This window comes from Anguilla rostrata, chromosome 17 (assembly GCF_018555375.3).
Source record: "Anguilla rostrata isolate EN2019 chromosome 17, ASM1855537v3, whole genome shotgun sequence".
Lineage (NCBI taxonomy): Eukaryota > Metazoa > Chordata > Actinopteri > Anguilliformes > Anguillidae > Anguilla > Anguilla rostrata.
Genome location: NC_057949.1, coordinates 23,309,276 through 23,330,523, shown reverse-complemented (window position 1 = coordinate 23,330,523; position 21,248 = coordinate 23,309,276). Strand labels below are relative to the sequence as shown.

The window sequence follows — 21,248 nt, the reverse complement described above, 5'->3', positions numbered from 1 at the left end:
TCAGTGTCCAAATGCTGAAATGCTGCTGCATTCTCACACAAAGGAAGACTTGAAACAAAACAGACACAAGTGCATTCTTGAGCATGTTTTCTTTCTTTTTAATTTGCTAAAGACAGTCTTTCAGACATGGGTCTTGAGGCATACATTGTGGCTGGCAGGTTTCAGAGATCATTTTGAATGTGCATTACAAAACATCTCTCCTGTCAATCATCCTGGAAGCAGTACATCACCAATGACACGTACACAGGGAAGACTGTCACATCAAATATTACCATATGCACAGATGTACACATAGATTTACATACACAATGCTGGCATGCAGAGACAAGGGAGGCAAGGGACCAGGAAGAGGACTGAGAAAAGGGAAATCATTGCTGTTACCATGCTACAGTCACATATACAACCACTGTACACTGGAGAAAGAACGGTCACCACATACACATCCAGAACATTCTACTTGCAGTTACGGTCAGTCCCAGTTCGTCAAGTCGCTTTTGTGAACGTGGGGGGGGGGGGCAGTGAGGATTTGCGAACCCTTCAAAATGGAGGGGGCTGTCATCGTCAGTCATCAACCACTCACTCATACGACCCAAACACATGCCTTGGAGAGCCAAGTCTTCTGGTTGGTTCTCCAGTCAGTGACTGACAGCAAACTGCCGGGGTAGCTCCACCCATTTTCGGGCTTCACAATCCCTTATAATTCCATCCACCAGCATGAAGAGAGAAAGGGGGCAGTGGAAGAGTAGCGTGTGTGGAATGATCACAGGAATAAGAGGAACAGGAGAAATTGGCCCACGTCCCCTGCTTGCACCCGTTCCAAACTGAAGCCTGGCCTGGTTCGGGCGAGCAGGCTCATCAATGTTCGTGTGTAATGCTAAACGTTAGCGCAGGCTAACTGATCTCTGTGGAAGCCCCCACAGACGAAGGGGGATTTCTTTGTTGCCGACGCGACCACCTTCAAAATCTCCAGAGAGCGTGAGAGTGTCCCCGCCACAAACGTGTCTTCTGGCGTCGACCCCGTCTGATGGCTCGGCAGATCAACACAACTGTACAGGAGAACCTTATAAACAAGGAAACAAAACAAAACTGTTCTTTTATTTTCACAAATGTAAAAAGGGGCGCAGGCTTGAGGGGTGAATAAATGCCCCACAGGGGCAAGAGGGGCAGTAATGCAGGGGGTGGGAGGGCGTTTAAGGTGAACAGCACCTGGGCCCCCCCAAACCAAGCTCCACAGACCACCCCGCACAGTCCAAAGCCGTTCGTTTCTCAGATGCCGTGCTACTACAGGCTGGTTCACCCTCTCGTTAAGAGATGGGAACGAACAGGCCCTCATTTCGTTTATGTCACTGCTAATCTCATTTTTGTTGAGCTGCGAGCTTTCGTGGCAGGAAGGGTGGCGGCACCAGAGCCAGCTTCGAAGCGACTGGACCGCCACTCCGAACAGCACCCCCCAACTGGGCCCCGGACTCCGCCCAGCAGCCCCGCCCTTGGCACCAGAACCCCCTCACGAACAGACACCGTTTGTCCGACAGGTCGGTCCGTGCGTCAGAATATTGTCACCGATGTGACAAATCCATGTGTTATCTGTGAATCAGAACACACGGGCAAACATTAATGCCACTTAGTTACGCAATCTTTTTTATGTAAGGTTGAAGGATGTTAAAACTATAGCCAAGCTCATTCTGTGAAACAGACATCTATTAACAGTGAATTTTTTAATGCAGTAGACCTACAGGAGCCATCAGTGTGTGATTTTCTATGATCTGGTATGTCTTTGACTTGTGCTTGTTTAGCTTAAAATACAATAGCAGAGCAGAGATCATGGAGCTGTGTGTCTTTTTAGAGGTGGACGGTTTTCTCGATTTGTCCACCAGAGGGCACAGTTCATTACATTGTCACTAATGTCACTACATTATGTGAGCGCTTTGTGTGAGTGTGTGTGAGTGTGTGTGTGTGTGAGTGTGTGTGTGTGTGTGTGTGAGTGTGTGTGTGTGAGTGTGTGTGTGTGCGTGAGTGTGTGTGTGTGTGTGTGTGTTGAAGGCGGTTTCGGGTGTGTGTGTCGTGTGTGGTGGTTGAGCGGTTCGTGTGTGTGTGTGTGTGTGTGTGTGTGTGTGTGTGGTATGTATGTGTGTGTCTGTGTGTGTGTGTGTGTGTGAGTGTGCGTGTGTGTGTGTGTGTGTGTGAGTGTGTGTGAGTGTGTGTGTGTGTGTGTGTGTGTGTGTGTGTGTGTGTGTGTGTGTGAGTGTGCGTGTGTGAGTGTGTGTGTGTGTGTGTGTGCGTGTGTGTGTGTGTGTGTGTGTGTGTGTGAGTGTGTGTGTGTGTGTGAGTGTGTGTGTGAGTGTGTGTGTGTGTGTGTGTGTGTGTGTGAGTGTGTGTGTGTGTGTGTGTGTGTGTGTGTGTGTGTGTGTGTGTGTGTGTGTGTGTGTGTGCATGCCTTTATGAAGGCAAGGTTTATCTGACAGAAGCGCACTCCGCCCCACTCACAGCTCGGTGTCCTCGATGGCCTCGGGGTCCTCCAGGGTCTCCAGCCGGCGCTTGCAGGCGTCCAGGATCTTTTTCCGGGGGCCCAGCGGGATGTGGATGCCCTTGAGGTCCAGGTCGGAGCAGAGCAGCAGGGCCTCCAGGTCGATCTTCTCCCTCTTGAAGATGGGGCTGAACTCGCCCATGCCCTGCGCGGCCAGGAAGGTCTCCAGCGGGCTGGTCTCGGGCTCGTGGTCGTCGTCCAGGCCCAGGTCCACCTCGTCCCAGGGCAGCTCGTCCGCGTTGCGGTCCTGCAGCGAGGTGGCGCTCCCGATGCTGTCGTCCACGCTGGGCGAGCGCCGCAGCCGGCTGCGCAGGCGCACCGCGCCGGGCGTCCGGGCCGGCTCGTCGCTGGCCCCGCCCACGCTGCCCTCGTCCCGCGCCCCGAGGCCGAAGAGCCCGCCGCTGACGTAGTTGCGGCGGAACACCATGGTGCCCAGGCCCGGGCGGGTGAACAGCGAGTCGTGCCCCGAGTCGGCGCTCACCTCCGAGTACGCGGCGTCGGCGGCGGCGGCGGCGTGGTGGTGCAGCCCGGGGTCGCTGATGGCCCGGGAGACGGCGTCCTCGTCGCCGGGGAACATGTCGCGCACGTTGCGGCGCCGGCGCTCCTTGGGGCTGAGGTAGGTGCCCTGCTTCAGGAACATGACGTCGTTGCCCAGCTGCAGGCCCGAGAGCGAGCGCACGCTCTTGCGCCCGTCCTCGTAGATCTTGAACGTCCCGTCGCCCTGCCTCTTCTTCTCCAGCTTCCGCTGGATCTTGGTTTTGCCCCTGGCCGTGGCGTGCAGCGTGGCCTGGAGGAACACACACACCCCCTCCGAACTTCAGCAGCGGGAAACATCTGCACACTGAGCGGCACCACACACCACCCTCACACAGGCATAAATTCATCTAATCATAGCCATACCTCATTATACGCTACAGTATGTGTGTTAGCATTTGGTTTCAACGTAAAAAACACTGCTGCAAAGCGCATTAAAGATCCAAACATCACTGTTAGTGATATAATGCATTACAAGGGAATTAGCATATTATTCTGCTCTAATTATTTCAGTGGTTCAGTCCTAAAAATGTAAGCTGTCCTTATAAGTTACTCGGAATTACAGCATTGGCAAACCAGCTCAAAAAATGTACTTAATGTAAATTAAAAGTATAAAAGTAAAAGTCAAAGATCTACTGAAATCTGCTGAAATTATAAGCCTGAGACTGGCTGGATCAGGGAGTGACAGTCAGCACAGGTAAGAAAGTGGGTGTGGCAGTGAGCACAGGTGAGAAAGTGGGCGTGGCAGTGAGCACAGGTGAGAAAGTGGGCGTGGCAGTGAGCACAGGTGAGAAAGTGGGCGTGGCAGTGGGCGCAGGTGAGAAAGTGGGTGTGGCAGTGAGCACAGGTGAGAAAGCGGGAGTCACAGCGAGCGCAGGTGAGAAAGCGGGCGTGGCAGCGAGCGCAGGTGAGAAAGCGGGAGTCACAGTGAGCGCAGGTGAGAAAGCAGGCGTGGCCGCGAGCACAGGTGAGAAAGGGGGCATGGCAGCGAGCGCATGTGAGAAAGCGGGCGTGGCAGCGAGCGCAGGTGAGAAGGCGGGCGTGGCCGCGAGCGCAGGTGAGAAGGCGGGCGTGGCCGTGCCTGGGAGTATGGCACGCTGACGGTGGCGGCGCCCTGGAAGGGCAGCTTGCGGCTGAGGGTGCTGCTGGCGTAGCTGGAGAAGCTCATGGCGTCCGAGACGGAGGCCTCCGACGCCTCCCGCTGGTAGCGGCGCTCCATGCGCCGGTGGTGCTTGCGCTGCATCTTCACGCAGTCCTTGATGCGGCGCTCGGCCAAGCGGAAGGCCCGGTCCTTCAGCTTGCTCACCAGCTTGGGGTTGAGCGCCGTCTGCTTGGCGGCGATGGAGTCCAGGTAGCGCACGCAGTCCATGTGGCTCTTGGTGGCCGCCATGTCCAGCGGGGTGTGGAAGTCGTTGTCCAGGCACCAGATGTTGGCACCGAATGACACCAGGAAGGACAGGCAGTTCAGGTGCCCGTTGGCGGCCGCCAGGTGGAGCGGCGTGTTCCCCCAGATGTCGCACTTGTCCGGATCCCCCCTGAAGGAGGAGTTTTAAAAAAGCAGAATGAAAGGGATGATCTGGCAACCGGACGAGCGACTGCTTCACACACACCTCAGCAACCCGTTATAGTCAGCATGCGAGCTGAGCCGCTGGGTGGCTCATGCTGGTTTAGAACTGGTTCTAGTTGGAGATATTCACTGCACAGATCAGCTGCTACACCCCAGGAAGAAAAACGGCAGCATCCTGCAGCATGTTCTTCAGAAGAGTCTGAGTGTTTGCCTGCATTTTTCTGAACTGATGTGGGACACTGCAACAGCGGGAAGAGCTTACAAATAAAACAGGGCATTTCGAATCAGGAGAAGAATTGTTAAAGCGATAAAATTGGTTTATTCGTGGAAAAAAAATAAGCTATGATCTAAGAGTACGTATGACTGAACAGACCGTGTAACACACCCTTTGAGTTAAAAGATGTTGAGACACAATGAGGTTCCCCTAAACCCCCCCCCCCCCCCACTCCCCCACCCCCCCGAACCTTCAGTGACAGTCCATCATTTTTTTATCACGTCTTCAATGCTGACTTTTCGACCGTGCTGTGCTCACTGGATTTATATGAATTATTTATGGTTGATCCACAATCGTTTCAGGTCCGCTACCTTAGGCTGCACATACTTTAAGGTGGGGTTCAAATACACAACAGAAACAGAAGCTGATGATCAAAATATTCTTAATTCTTAAATTCTTTGCTTTTTTAATTTTAAGGCTTTCAAAAGGCATTTGATGTTTGACGCCCTCGTTTGAAGGATGTGTTCTTGTTTCAGAACTGTAGCAATGTTAAAAAAAAATCATTTTTTCACATCCTCAAATGTGAAACAGCAGAACAACACCCGATGGCAAATGTATCGAATCAACAGCTCATTTAAAGCAGGCCAGCTGAAGGGTCAGGTACGACACGAAGAGGGGGTGCGATGGGGTGGGCTTATGTACCCATGCAGATTTGCCAGGGAATGGGGGGGGGGGGGATTCCTGTCCTGTCATCAGGCCTGACCGCTGGGTCGCCCAAGTCCCCTTCCACACCCCCACGGGGGGTGCCTAGGATTACCCGCCTCGGAGGGGCAAGCGATCCGAAATGCGACCCTGGCCCCGCGGCGTCGCGTTTCAGGGAAGACCGATCGGGTTACGTCCGACTCGGGAAGCTGGGAAGCGCGTCGAGGCGACCAAGCAGGGCCAGGAAGCGAGTCACGCCCGACCCCGCCCCCGTTTTCTCACCACTGGGGGGCGCCGTGGCACAGACACTCAGGCTACCGCCGAAACTGCGCTCTGAGGCCCCCCCCGGGGCCCAACACAGAGGCCTCCCCTGGGGCCCATCACAGAAGTCCAGGAGGAGCTCACACACTTTCCCTTTTAGGAGAATTTTCTTTTTATATCACAAATAATACAACTCGTTTTTGAAATGTTACACAGTTTAGACTTTCAGGGTTCAAACTAAATTTAGTTTACAAAAAAGTCATTTGACATGTTCTTATGATCACTAAAACTTACATATTTAAATGCACGTATGATGATGATCCTTAGGATACATACGAGTATGTTAAATAGCCACTGGAATGCAGCCTGCGGGGGGGTTAACTGATACACAGAGCTGGCAGCCCTCAGTCAATGGGGACCTTGAGATTAAAGGGCAGAGAGACCCCGTGGCTTAGAGCACAGATGCAGAAACCTTTGCAGTGCCTGATGGGATACGGCAGCCAGCCCATCCAGTTGATATAAAGACGCGTGCTGACGCCTCCGAGTGGACTGTCACCGTTACCCTGTTTATACCTTCACTCACACTGCGTTCCATCCCCAACACGTTCTCTTCACACGGCCGCCCATGCCTGACCTTATTCTCACTATTTAAAACAGACCACACGGACAGGTTTTGAATACATACATTAATGCATACCTTTCTCAACCATTTGACATTTAATTCAAATAAATATTAAATTAACTACGTAAGGGTGTCAGGGAGAGCGCTTGGATTCTTTTCAAATTTAGCGTGAATACAAAGGTCCAGGTTTATCCATTCAATTAAATGTTCACATTAGTATAAGTGCATATAAAAGCCCGCCAAATTTACAACAGCTTCAACAGATATTTAGAATAGTTCTGAAAATAAATTGAGGCAAGTGATGCTAAGACCTATGGGAGTAAAAATGAGTTCTGAACAGTGAATGGTGAAACATCATCTGCACTTGTGGAACTGAGAAAATGCTCACCATACCAGGAAGCCCAAACAGTGCAAGTCACACCCTCCTCCTCTCTGATTGGCTAAGGAGTTAACGGATGGCCGCCAACAATCGGCCATGGGTTTAACCATATAGTTGCTGGAAATGGCGCTGGATTATGTCACCAAATGATATGCAAGTCTTTTACAGGAAGTGACATCACACCCCCTGAGGTCACGGATAACAGTTCTCTTGGTCGTCCTGCAGGTGACCCGGGTCTGTTTGGCACGGCATCAGTCATCAAACAAGCCGAGGCGTAGTGATTAATATTTGACGGGCACTGGTTAAGCCGTTGGTGCAGTACAGCTGTGCATTATTAATAGGATGACCTGCGAGTTTCAACCTCTGAGTCAGAAAACGGCAGGCGCTGTTACTACCTGCACGTGCTCCTCTCGGCCCCCCCCCCCCACCCTCACCTCAGGCCCTGGTCTCTAAACCCCCCCTGCTCCTCTCAAAGCTCTGCCCAGTTCCTCCACCCAAAACATGAGTTCTGCAGAATATGACAAACAAGATGAGAACTACAACTCCCATGAAGTAGCCTCACAGATATGCTTGGGCTGCAATCTCAAAGTGATTCATGCCTCTTCCCCTCCCCATTAATCCTGAGATGGAGGTGTGCAAATGAAACAAGGAAACTGTAACAAAATTACAGGAAATCATTTAAATGTTGACTTCCTGTTCCTGTCTTCACCTCAGCTGCACCACTTTGCACCCCTAAAGAGGAGGACTTTTCCAAACTAGGCTGAAATCTGTTTTATTGGGCACAGGGAAAAAAATATCAGTGCGGATAAAATGCTGACAGATAAAAAGAAGGGTGCACTGTTTGCCGCGTAGATAAGCCAAGGCTGACTTCTCATCTTCCGCCATGCTCTCGCTGGTCTGGAAATTCCTGGAGGGAAACAGACATGCCACTGCTGGTCAGAGACTGAGGCTTCAAACCGAACACACATGAAGAACGAGGAGGAGGATGAGGAAGAGGTTCTTCATCCATCACGCTGACCTTTAGTAATCCCCTGTGGCCGTGTTTATTGGCCTCCACTCAGGCGTAGGGCTTAACTGCAGCTCAGTATATTGTGCCGCTTATAAAGCTGTCATTCAGGGCCTGAGATATCACCGGCCTCGCCCTCAGTCCCACGGACGCCGGCTCTCACGTAGCTTAGGTTACGCGTCTGTGAAACGCTTCAAACCGCCGCGTTTCGCCGATACGCAGCCGAACAAAAAGAACGGCTCTCACTTTCAGCAAGCGTCAGATAAGAACGAGGGGCGGTCTGCTCGTAAATTGCCTAATGCGATGGAACTATTAGGGTTTTGACCGATAAACCCCCCTCCCCCCATTCCACCAACCTCCACACACCCTGAACTCAACCGGAGAACACAGAAACGTCTGTCAACACAAAGAACACAACAGGGTAACACCAATGGCTTTTTGCACCAAAATGCAGTCTGAAACAATCAAAATCCTAGTTCCACTGAAGTTCTAAGAGCTGAAAAGGCTTCTGTCTGGTGAGCGGACGGTACAGAGCCAGGCTGGGTGTTTGTACGTCCTTCCTAATGAGTGGGGGCCGCTCTGTTACGTGTTTGTTTGCAAATGGTCCTGGCTATTCGCAGGCCCGCCGTGCGCATTTAGAGCTCACGGCGCGCAGCCGCTGCGCCTCTCAGCATGCCCACGCTCATAATCCACTCTAACTGTTAGCGCGGCGCTACGTAGCCCACACACTCTCGCCAATTAACCTATTTAAAAATGTCCCCTTTCCGCTGCCTGCACAAGAAACCCAGATTACCCAGGCGGGCACAGAAGAGGCCTTTTGTGCGCCTTACTCTTTTATTGACTGCACACACAATAGCAACGCCAGCCCTAATGAAGCCATGGAACCAGTTCCTTACAAAGCGCTTATCAGCACGACTCACATGCAAGCGCCACCCAATACACTCCAGTGTGACACACCGGGAGAAAGCGTCGGCCAATAGCTTCACAGTGATGTCATAAACACCTGGCACAGCCAAAGAAAAGGACCAATAGCATAGCAATGGTGTCACAACAACAAGTAACAAGGCCAGTCTGGTAGAAAGTAGAGCCGAGACCATCCTCTGAATTTTCACTACTTTGTTCAGCCATTAACTGATATACACAATTGAACAGAGGGCCAAGACAAGAGTGTGTGAAAATAGTATATTTGTCTCCTTTGACACTGAAATGTAAGTCATGCAGAAGAGGCAAATGAGTAAAGCTGACAATGCCACAATAAAATATTTTCAGGCCTTCAGCACAGCCTTGACTGGTATAGGAGACCTGTTTGTAAAACCAAGCTGCTGAGGGAAGCTGTGATTGGACCAGTAGGGGGCACTCTTGCCTGTAGATGAATTGATCAGGAGGGTCACTGCTGTAGGAGAAGCAGCCTTTCAGATGAAGCGTCAAACCACAGTCCTGACTAACTGTGGTCATTAAAGATCCCTTGGAAGTTATTGCAGTGAGTACTGGGTTCACTAAGGTCTTTGCTAAATTCTGGTCATCTAACCATCTACCTGTCAGACTGACTAATTCAGCGGTGAGTGGTTGCGGTCCTGGAGGGCCAGTCTGCAAGGTTTAGCTTTCTGACAGCTCTATGAGCTGTGCCTGCTCACTCCTGTACCTTCCCACAGCAAACTCTTTAGGACACACTTGCCAGCTGAGGCTGTAGCTGCTGCTTATACACATGTCAGATCAAGATATGATTGAGCTAATTAAGAAATTGTGAATATAGGTTGGCACAAAATCCTGAAATGGATTGGGCCCCCCCCCCACCCCCAGGCTAAATAAATCCCTCTCTCCCCACCTCTCCCCACCTTTACAGAAAACCCTTCTCTCTCCACCAGGTGAGCGTGAAGAACATCCTGAAGAAGCTATCTGATAAACTGTCCCGCATCGCCCTGGAGGATGGGAACATTTTGGGGCAGGCCCAAGCGATTCTATTCTGGTGGCGGGGCTGGGGAAGCTGCTTGACACCGTACTGTTCCCACGCTGAAACTGCCGTTGTGTCTGTTTCGTGCAAACTGTCTTAACCTTCTTAATCACCAGAAGATAAGGCATGGAAGCAGCAACGAAATGACATGGGACAATAAAGAAGACTTATCATTTCACTCATTTTATTTTTATACCATACTGCTTCCCGTTTTACAGTGACATTAATCATAACAGTAATTACTCTGATGGTTTTTGGTCTGACCCATAGAAGCATACACTTCAAGCCTCGTGCACCAAGTGTGAGATTCAGGCTGTACCATTAGTGTTTCAAACACTCATGTTTATAATCATGTGCATTTAGAACATTGATTTTTTTCTCTTAATTTATGATGTCCAAATTTATGAATGTCAAACCATAATGTATGCAGTGGAAAATCTAGTATAGCAATATTAAGTTCATTTTTATGAACAAATTGCAGCTAATTACAAGACCCCAACCACCCGACCCGAAATCTCTTCATCGGTGGAGTGCATGTATTCGCAATTGTACTTGGCATGGGTCCATGACAACGGAACTCGAGTGATGCAATCACAATACAGGAAAGATTATACACTAAATACCAGAAATAGCATTAAACAAGCTGTGTTGATGGACAGCCCTTACATACAGAAGCTGCAAGGTAAAGCTAAGATGGAGATAGGAAGAGAAATAAAATAAAGATTTATGGAGTGGAAAAGACACTTTATAGAAGGAGTTATTGGAAGTGAGTCACCCTCATGATATCAGAGTGCAAACATCAAACATGAAAAATGTACCAGCATTGCTAAATACAGGAATGAGAGAAGGAGACAGGATGAGCCCACAGTCCATAGTGCACATTTGCACATGTTCACAATTGCAGAAATGTGTATTCCTACGTTTTTCATATGTATTTTCAAAGTGAATTTGATTGTATTATCATCAGCAAAGAACGCGCGAGCACGCTAACTTCTGCTGGGGGTTCAGCTGGCCCTGTTACCATAGGCTACAAGGGTTTGTGCAAGGACAAAAACGCAGTGATGAGGGGAAACGGTAAATCAACTAGCAAGTGACCTTTTTGCATTCATTTGTTGTCAACCATTAAAATGCAAACGGCATGAGGATGCGTAGCACGTTTACATCTTCGCCCGGCCGCAATCCCGAGCGCTGAAAGGCATGAGTTACGACGCGAGGCGCACTAGCCCGGGTGACAACAGCAATTTGTCGGCAACGGAGCATGGTGAGCCTCGAAACAGCAAACACACCGCTGACCTTAGGCATGTTCTCCCCAAGATAGTAATCGCACCAAGTTCTCTCATTTCATACCAGCTACGAGACGCATGACCTGTCGGCTTCTTTATGTCACCTTGCAAGGAGATGACCTAATTATGTAAACAAGGGTGTAACATTACTTTGTTACATCGTGTTATGCTGCAACACCTCTAGCTACTGTAGGCTACTCTCATTGTGCAGCGGGTAAAACCCAAGGGACAAACCACATACCTGTAGTAAAACCAACTCCCATAAAGTAAAGGCTATATAATACAGCCTACAGGCCTATTATGTTTGTGAAGTGTGCATAATAGGCTATATATCGTCAACAAGACACTTTGTTTATTTTCACGTTCAGTAACTTTATTATAGCCTAAATGGTAATGCACTTACACAGGCAAATAATTCATGTCTATTTGATGGATATAAATCCTGTTTGTCAGTTGCACTACAGGACACTCATTTGTTTCTGTAGGCCGTGGTCGCATTAACCCGGTGTGTTCGCTAAATAATTCCAAACAATGCGGCTAATTCATTTTCTAAGTATTGCCGAAGACATTCCGTGCATTTGGCTAGTCTCCGGGCAGTTCGGATAGTTACTGTAGCTTAAATTTCAAGATATGAGTATCTGGTGGAGCGCTTTGCCGGATTTGGCAAAACCTGTGAATCCATAGGGATGCCCATTTGCAGAATTACAATTTAATTCGGTTGAACAAATTATCTGGTAAAACTAAGCTGCCGTCTCGACTTACCCTCTGCCTACGACGAGTCGCAGCGCCTCTAGGTTGCCGTGGTAGGCAGCCCATAACGTAGGTGTCATTCCATCTTCGTCCGGAGCATTCAAATCCTTCCGTGTGGCCTCTTTAAGCAAGTCCAGGTAGCCATCCCGGGCCGCCCTATGGTACCTGTCATTCATGGTGCCGGCGGAACCTTACATCCGATCATCAGGCCCCAAGTGCCGGAGAGCTGGCCCCCCGACTAGGAGCAGCGAAGCCAAGAAAGCTTCGGCCGAGCAATGGTTGCGTACAGGCAGCTTCTAGAGGGACGCTGCGCCGGAGTGGTTGCCACGGCCACCTGATGCTTGTCACTCGGGGAGTGGTTTACGGAAAGGAACGTCTCCTCACGATCCCCCGGGTCCTAACATTCTAACAAAATGACTGCTGTCTTTTACCGGATAATTAAAAGGCTGTTTATTGGGTACCACATAAAGGCTGTTATTAGACGCGGGGAAATATAAAAATTGTAAGTTTATGGATGACCACCAAAGCAGATCTTCTTATATAAATCTTATATCTGAGTTCGGCATGAGTGCATTCATATTTTGATCTTCTCCCTATGTGCGAAAAACAAGTTACCAATTTCAACATTCGGGTTTATTAAACGCGTTGCAAATTACATTTTAAATAAAAGCATCTGAGCACACCGATTCCAGAAAACTTTAAAACAAACACTTTATGTCACAGCAGACTACACAGTCATTTCACAACAGTAATAATTTCATTAGGCTATGTCCCAATAACCACCAGCTGTACTTTCATCAAACTGAATTTTAGTTATCTAATTATTGTGACACAAACAAAATATTGCCTACTGACAAAATGCGTTACTTCATTAATAACAGCATCTTCCCTTCAACGGCCCCTGATTAATAGTTTTACTTCATTTGAATAATTTCAAATACTGAACTGATTTACACACATTTTACACACTGTTTCTTACTGTAGTTATTCTCAACTTCTCTACTTTTACGCTTGCTAGTTAATTGCTTCCTGTTTTAATGTAGCCTGAGTTGTAAATTTGTGAATTATGCTTAATAATGACCCCTTTCCTTTTCAGTTTGTATGTTCCAACAGACTTGAGAATCAATGTTCTTGATAATAAATAAATAAATAAATAAATAAACAATTGCTGAAAATTGTTGTTGTTCTAAAATATTCTAAATGCACTTTTACTAAATAAAGGAGAGTGAGGTTAATAATCAAATAAGTGCATGCTCATGTGATGATATGTTGCTGCTGTTTGTATGTTATCAAAAATAGTTAAACATTTAGTGGTCACATGTACATTCTGTTGAGAGCTTTATGGAGTTGTGTTACTGCCTTTGATTGATTCATGATATTAAATCCCTGACTTCCATCTTTGAGGCAATAAATTATAAAGGCGAAAGATGGATATAAAAGCCATCCCAAACTCCCCCAGCTCTGAATAAGCGAGCGTCCATTGCACATGCCCTCAGGTAAGCTATTCGGACCTCCAAGGAGGGGTACTCAAATTTTTGGCATTTATTTATTGATAAACATGTATTACTTAGCTGGAAGATTACATGGAAATAATGGCAAATATTCTACTTGTTTAGTAACATAGGCTTGATTCATTCTGCAACACTTTTCAGAATAGAGGAGAATGAAGGAGCTGAATGAAAGAGGAGATTGAATGTTCTGTTAAATTATCTGATGTAGTGTAGCTTCAGGTATATACAATTTGGGGAACTACAGGAACGTTAATTGTAGCCTGACCCCCAAAAACCTTCTTGGAACCTGTAGTGACAAAGGAACTGGGCCTGGGAGGAGAAGAAGAATGCACTGGAACTCTTGACAAATGCAAATTAGTGGGCAAGTCTAAGCCAGCAGCCACAGGTAAAGGGGAAGAGCTGGAGAGTGCTCTGCCTCCCATAAATGAGCGATATCGATCCAATTTATATAGTGTCTTTCTCAAAATGAAGACCATGAGGTATTTGACCCCATGACCCTCAGAATTAGTGCAACAGCCAGCCCTCCACAATTCTGTCCCATCGTTTCCTCCAAAGAGGGACTTGAGGGATTATATCAGCCTCTTTTCTGCCTGCTCAGATTGTCAAACATCAGGATTTCTGGATACTTGAAGTCACGAGTAAGTTTCAGATAGGACTTTATTAAATTTAGAGGTAGCTAGGTTATTTGTGCGTGTATGTGTGCGTGTGTGTGTGTGTGTGTGTGTGTGTATGTGAGGGGGCGAGAGAGGAAATTAAAAATGGCTGGGAATTGCTGTGGCCCAATGGGTCACAAAGGCTAGCGGTTGAAAAGATAATAATATATTTGACTTCCCGAAACAGAGACCAACAAATGTTTCATTAGTTCTGCACGAGTTGGGAAAAGAAAAAGAGTTCCTGAGGTGGCCATTCTCGCCAAATAGTGTTATCACGTTTGTATGACGCAGCTAGGAGGCTGTGATCCTGACCAAGCATGACCTTATGGGAGGAGAATTCAAAGGAGGTTTTTATTTTCTGTGGACAAAACGTGTCAGTACTTCTTCCAGGACTTATCAAGAGTACACCGTGAAGTTAAAGGAGGCTAATCTGTTTTCAGGTTTTGCTCAGGCTGGCTGTCGCTGTGCCACGGTGAGGCTCTGTGAAATCAGGAGGTGGGAGGAGCATGGGGGGGCAGTCTGCTGAGGCAATGTGAATGGGCAATTCTTTCTTGGGCATGTGAGATGGAAAATTATCGCATGTATGATTCACGTCCGAACCTCAGTGGCGAGAGCTAGACGGCAGCCCCTCCAGGTGTTTCCAGAGCCTCGGGCTCCGGGTTTAGCACACCAGCTCAAGTCCTGCAGGGGGAAAAGCAGAGGAGAGTCCCTAGAGGTCTTGGCTTGAGCCTTGGAAGGAACCGGAAATGACCCTGACCTTTGGCCTTCCCTCAGAGCCCAGCAAGATGGCAGCCGCGAACGACGGGGAGGCGAGGGTCAGCCAACGGCCTTCCATCGCCATTGGCGCGGGCAACGGACGGGTGAAGGGCAGGCGGCGGGCATGGCTGCTGTCGGGGGTGGTGAGCGCCAATGTCCTGATCCTGGGGTGCGCCCTGGTGAGCGGGAGTGCCTTCAGCGATGTGAACGTCTCCCCCGCCGAGGTGCAGATCTTCCTCACCATCCTCCTCCTCCTCACCATAGCCTGGATGTTGTTCTACACGGCCTACACAGCTCACAGGGACGGTGCTGTGCTCTACAAGGACGGCCACGCCGGACCCATCTGGCTCAGAGGTGAGGTCAGAGGTCACACTCTCGCGTGTATGTACAGTATCTTGACTCCTCTGTAGTTCATCTGCTGAAATGTGCAGCCATTGGTGCAAAAGTGGCACAGGATTCCACCTGTTATGCTCTTATGCTAATAGCATGTGCAGACTGTAGAGTCGCTATTGAGCCATGAAGCAGGAGAACATCCTGCCATATGAATCTCTCCCTCCATGAGTAGATCTCTGGCCATTTATACACATTCGTACAGTAATGGCATTTCTTCATCTGTACGCCATTGAGTTTAGTCTAGTAATTGTATTTCTACATGCAAATAATCATATGATTCTGCATACCAGGGGGGCTGGTTTTGTTTGGGATATTCAGCCTGATCATGGATGTCTTCAAAATCGCCAACTACACGGGTTACACGCACTGCGACTCAGCCGTGAAGATCGTTTATCCTGCCGTGCAAGCTGTCTTCATACTCGTGCAGGTACCCTACGCAAAAAAAAAAAAACCTTGCAACTGTCAGTTATCAAAATGTACACATGCTATTTCCCAGGTTTTTTCCAGTTTTGCATGTTTTGCACAAAGTTTCCTTCCCTCGAAGAAGTAATTTCTCATAGAAGTGACTTTGTTGACTGTTGGTATCTGAGTGACAACCTTTAATTGTTGCAAAATATGATGTTGTCCTAATCATTCAATTTCAGACCTATTTTCTGTGGTTCCATGCCAAAGACTGTGTTCAGGTCCAAAAGAACATAACATGGTGAGTCTTAAACAATGTGAAATATATTTTCTGTAGTGCCCGATTATATGAGAGATGAGAAGTAATTTGCATGTGTATGGATAGCACTAGTTTATTCGTATACATTTTAATTGTATTTGAATTGTAATTGTACTCAGACACTTGGAGACATTGTAGGAATACTGTTTTCTGAAGGAATGATGCTTAAACCCTCCACTGATTTAGGCTGTGTTATTTATGGTGGGGTAATAACGTTCAAAATGTGAGATATGAGTAGTATTGTAGTTTTGAATTACAATAACCCGAATTTCCCCTAGAGTGTCATTCATTTAACCGAAATAAAGGGCGAAGTCCTCGTTACATTGAAATGAAGTGGTATCAGACCTGTTAAAGAGCCACCGATGCGAAGCTCAAATGTCCTGTTTCGCGTTATCATTTCACGTGACCACGGCAACAGGGAAGCACTGCAGACGTAAGGAGAGGGTGTAATGTCTTAATGGCTTTATCAATCACTCCGGAAAACAGTTAGCCGCCAAGCGCAAATGCTGCTAATGGTGTTTTAATAAGAAAACATTTATCTGCTTTACATGGATAACAGGGAAGGCGAGGTTAGCACAGCCAGTCGCTGTCAGCTCCGGGTCACATTTGAGTGTGCAAAATAAAAGCGGCATATGTGCTTAATCATACTTCCTCAAACTATCCAGATACTTTCGCTGTTTACTAAAGGAAAGTCAAGCCTAATGGGTGGATTAACGTGGACTTACCTGTAATCCTGCCCTAGATCATGAGTGGCACACCTGCCAGTTTGTCTGCTCGGGTCCCAAAGCCGTTTAAAACTCCAGTGTTAACCCTGACCCTTCCTCCATCCTCAGCCTCGATCACCCAGTCCTACAGGCAGCCCCAGCCATTTTATTAAATAAGCTTCATAAATTTCACAAAAATTAACATGCCACGACTATACATCACTCCTAGAGCATTTGTCAAGCAATGGGATGTTTGGTAGCAACAAGGTGATAGATAATAATTTCAAAAAAAATGTACTTGCTTGGTGGCCTGAAAATAAGCATAATGTTAAACCCTGTAGCTCTAGGGCAGTGGTAACCAGCCCTGTTCCTTGAGATCAAAAGGCCAATATGTTTTCGTTTAATCCCTAATTTGGCACACCTGACTCTATTAATCTGCAGCTCAACAGCATCTCTAGCTGTGGAATGAGGTGCGCTTTAATAGGGGTGAGATGGAAACCTACAGGATGCTAGATCTTCAGGAACAGGGTTGGTCTAGGATTACTGGTCTAGGATTAAAATTCTAATAGTCTGCTGTATCATCATCAAAAAGCATGGATCTCTTTGCGATCGATCTTTGCCCACCATGCCCATTGCTGTGAATACAGAATGTCACATCTGTTGTGGTATACTGCAGCTGTGGCCTCATGCTGTTGCTGTCTACAAATCTGATGATCTGGATGGCCTCGGTCACAGAGGAATCCCTGCATCAGACCGACATACCGGACAACAACACTGCAAGAGGTATCGCACCAATACTGCATCCAGTGATCATACTTTCCATCTCCTCCATCGATCCGGAGCCATTTGTATTTACTGTACATGAAACGCTCTTCTTTCTACTGCCTGGTTGAAAGCAGAGGTTGAGAAATGTGCAACTATTCGAGAAATTCAATTTCTGTGCATGCTGCAAACACACAGTAGGATTAGAGGATCATGGGATTGAGTTTTTGTGGTAGCTGCTTCTGTTTCACATTCATTAATGAGCATGAAATAGGGTGTGGGAGGGCGTGGGGAGGGGGGGGGGGGAGTTCACCCCAGTCACCGAGGTGAATCCCCCTCCCCTCCTCCCTGTATCAATGTGCAAACCCAGCTGTGGTAATGTACACATGACTTTCATTCCTCTCGATAAGATTTCTCCCAGTCTCTGACTTTTCTTACAAATACTAACAAATACCAACACTGGAGCAGCCTTTGTGGTATTTTATTTTCCCAAGAGCAAATCAGTCACACAGCACCTTACGTCTCTTCGCTTTTGGAGCACAAGGAGCACAAATAGATCAGGCGTTACTGCTTCTATTGAAAATTCTCCAGGTGATTTTTTGCTCTGTTTTGCCAAAGCTTGGTTGCTTTTCCATTAAAGTCAGACCTGTCCTAACTGACAGTAACAGTATGTCATGTCAATAAAAAACACTGTGACATTGAACTTGGTGCGAGAGTGCTGTAAAAGTACAATTTTATTGGCCGATTGATTGACTTAACTCGATGATTAACTGCAGTCGTACAGAGCTGTTCAGTGATCTTAATGCCATGTACAATGAGGGGGAGGTTAAAGATGAAGTGCTACCATTGGCCCACCTTACGCTCCCCTCTTGCTTCCGCAGCTCTGGAGGACAACGACTGCCACTGTAGCCACTCGGCCTGTGAGATTTTCGAGGAGGCCTACCAGTACCTGTACCCCTTCAACATCGAGTACAGCCTCTTCGCCTCCGCCATGGCCTACATCATGTGGAAGAACGTGGGCCGGCTGGTGGACGAGCACGGCCACCACCACCACCACCCGCACCCCAGGTTCCGCTTCCAGGGCGTGCTGTTGGGCCCCACGGCCGGGCTGGTGATGCTGGTGGCGGGCCTGGCCACCTTTGTGGTGTACGAGGTGGACGTGAAGTCCAGCCACCCGGTCACCAAGTGGGCGGCGCTGGACATGCACTACACCATGAACACCGCGGCCGCCTGCCTCATGTCCGCCAGCAGTCTGGGCGGCCTGGCGGTCTACTGGCTGGACAAGAGGGGCCACGTTTCGGGGAAGAACCCCACGCGGCTCCTGGACGTGGCGCTGCTGCTGGGCGCCTCCCTGGGCCAGATGGTCATCTGCTACTTCACCGCGGTCGCCGTGGTGGCCACCGGGATCGCCGGGGAGACGGACGCGCTCAACCTGGCCTGCTCGCTGCTGACCCTGGCGCAGCTGTGCCTGCAGAACCTCTTCATCATCGAGGGGCTCCACCGGCAGCCGTTCGACGAGGCTCCCGCTCCCGCCGTGTTCGCCAACGCCCAGGCCCACGCCCTCGAAGGGACCCTCCCCCCAGCTGGCATCGCCGTCATCGAGACGAAATCCCACTCGGTCGCCATGCCCGAGCCCACGACTCAGCCTGGCCTGAGCCGGAGCTGGAAGAGATGGGCTCTCAAGGAGATATGTGCCTTCCTGTTGCTCGGCAACATCATTGTGAGTGCTGCCTCTTACTCTTCCTCATCCTCCTTATCCTCTTATTGCATCTCTAACTGCATGTCCCTGGCACATCTTCTGACTGTGGTTATTTTTTCTTCTTAGAGTTTGGGCAAAAATCTGGTTCTGGATCATTTTCTCAGAGCAGGATGTGCCTATTACTGCCCATGCCATTTTGTATTGTAGGATATGGATCCTGTGTTCACATTACGTGACATTGTGTTCTGGTTAAGCAGACACGATACTTGCACATCTTACATTTACACAATATTCTGCTTGGTGTTTAACAGGAGAATTTCAGAGTAAGCATCAAAGTGGCAGTGTCCCACTGAGTGATTAGGACCTGAAAACCTCTTGGAGGTGCAAAAGCAGTTTCAGAACTTCCTGCACTGCTGTTCGCCAGTCCACCCTCTTTTGGTTTTCTGTTTGTGGCTTTTAATCACATGATCACACAGTCATCTCTGTTGGTACTCATCTCTCTCTCTCTCTCTCTCTCTCTCTGTCTGTCTGTCTGTACTTGCAGAGCATGTTTTAACCCTTTCTTCCTGTTCATTGGCAGCTCTGGATAATGCCCGCGTTTGGTGCACGCCCCCAGTTCGACAACCCGATTGGTCTGGAATTCTACAAGTCCACCATGTGGGTGCCCATCGTGAACATCGCCTTACCCTTCGCCATTTTCTACCGCATGCATTCAGTGGCCAGTCTGTTTGAGGTCTTTCTGATCTCATAACCCCCCCCCCCCCCGCCCCCTCCCCCCCGGAGCCATAAGACAGCCGGACACAAACAACTGACCTTCCATACACACATGTAAATAAGTCTGAAAAATAATAATAATTTGTAAAATTACATTTTACATACCAAACGTTTTTTTATACAACTTGTTTCGACACTGGTTTTGCAAATACTGAAAAAGGGTTTGAAATTTAATGGATGAATATTTCATGTTTTAACTGAGGTCTGTTATAAATATGAGTTACCTGAAAGTTCTCATTTACAAATAATGTTAAAAAAAATTAAATGTCAGCTTGATTGTAAACCGCACAGCTACTGAGAAAGATGCCAGGGCTGCGGCTAAATTATGTTCTGTATATTTTGTATCTTGAAACTCCATTTTACATATGTATATATTTTATATGTGTTAATTGTATTATATAATTAACCCTGATGAATACATTTTTGTATGCACTTTTGAAAATACACCATTAACTGAAACTTGCACATACATTTTTGAATGCACTTTTGAAAATACACCAATTATACACCACTTATATATACACCAAATACACCACTTACTGAAACTTGCACATACTCATTCATATCACTGACTATGTGTCCACAATGTATGAAGATTTTCTGTCAATAGCAATATTTGCACAGAAAGCTATATATTAAAGTCGAAATAATGGCATACAATATAAAATATACTACTTGCAGGTGGCTCATTCAGTTAAGGCACAGTTTTTCTACATGAGAGAGCATTCCAAATTGGGGGGGGGGAGAGAGGAGAGGGGATTTGCAGTCCAAGTTATGGGCGTGCGTGTGTGTGCATATATACAGTGTACATATAAGGGTGGATAAACCCTGTGTTTTCAACGCGTAAAGCTCGTTCAGGAATAATGGCAGCTGCAGCTGTGTCCTCAGCAGTGACCGAGTCATCAGTGCCAGTTCAGCAGCTTCCTATCACAAGCTTGTGACAGGCACAGTGAGCAAAGTGTAGCTATTCAATGACTGTTCCTGTTTGTTCGGGGGAACCTGGTACCTAGTGCAGGCCTCAATCTCCACCTTTATTTGTGCAGTGAATAAATAAGGTCTGAACTCTATGGTTTGAGGCCTGGTCCACATTAAGATAATGACAGATGAGCCAGGGCTGTACAAGTTAAAATTACTACTTGCCTCTGGTCCATAAAAGGATCATGATCACAAATGTTGTATTTCATATATCTGTATCACCTGTCACGATGGCTATTTTGAGAGATGACTCCTTGTAAATGTTTGAATGAGTGATTTGATCTATAAATAAGAAAATATTTAACCAGATATTCTACTTCCTCTTTCTTTTCCATGACATTGCATTATTTTATCCACAGCCAACCCTGGTTTATATAATGCATTTTTTTTTGTAAAAATCAGGCTTCTGAATGATCCAGATTCTAAGAGCATAGTTTATATAAAACATAGGCATGAAGCTTGTCTATAGGTTTACCAATATCTTTTTAAAAAAACTCAGTCACTCTA

The 21,248-nt window shown here is 47.6% G+C and overlaps 2 protein-coding genes across 4 annotated transcripts; one reads left to right on the top strand and one right to left on the bottom strand.

Moving 5' to 3' along the window:
* Positions 1-72: 72 nt before the first annotated feature.
* Positions 73-12,194, bottom strand: ush1ga (Usher syndrome 1Ga (autosomal recessive)). Of its 3 annotated transcripts, none has more exons than XM_064315421.1 (4): positions 11,806-12,191; positions 4,140-4,593; positions 2,485-3,311; positions 73-1,584 (listed from the first exon to the last, which is right to left on the bottom strand). In XM_064315421.1, the coding sequence occupies exons 1-4, from the start codon at positions 11,967-11,969 to the stop codon at positions 1,581-1,583; spliced, it is 1,449 nt and encodes a 482-aa protein (XP_064171491.1). In that variant the 5' UTR covers positions 11,970-12,191; the 3' UTR covers positions 73-1,580. The 3 variants fall into 3 exon arrangements, with proteins under 3 accessions (XP_064171491.1, XP_064171493.1, XP_064171492.1); XM_064315423.1 differs by lacking the exon at positions 11,806-12,191 and adding an exon at positions 4,669-4,993; XM_064315422.1 differs by lacking the exon at positions 73-1,584 and having other exon boundaries at positions 2,481-3,311; positions 11,806-12,194.
* Positions 12,195-14,422: 2,228 nt separating this feature from the next.
* Positions 14,423-21,050, top strand: otop2 (otopetrin 2). The gene is made up of 6 exons (XM_064316474.1): positions 14,423-15,067; positions 15,397-15,533; positions 15,751-15,809; positions 17,208-17,314; positions 18,175-19,013; positions 19,573-21,050. Exons 1-6 carry the CDS (start codon positions 14,704-14,706, stop codon positions 19,741-19,743), a joined length of 1,677 nt encoding a protein of 558 aa, XP_064172544.1. The 5' UTR covers positions 14,423-14,703; the 3' UTR covers positions 19,744-21,050.
* The last annotated feature ends 198 nt before the right edge of the window (positions 21,051-21,248 follow it).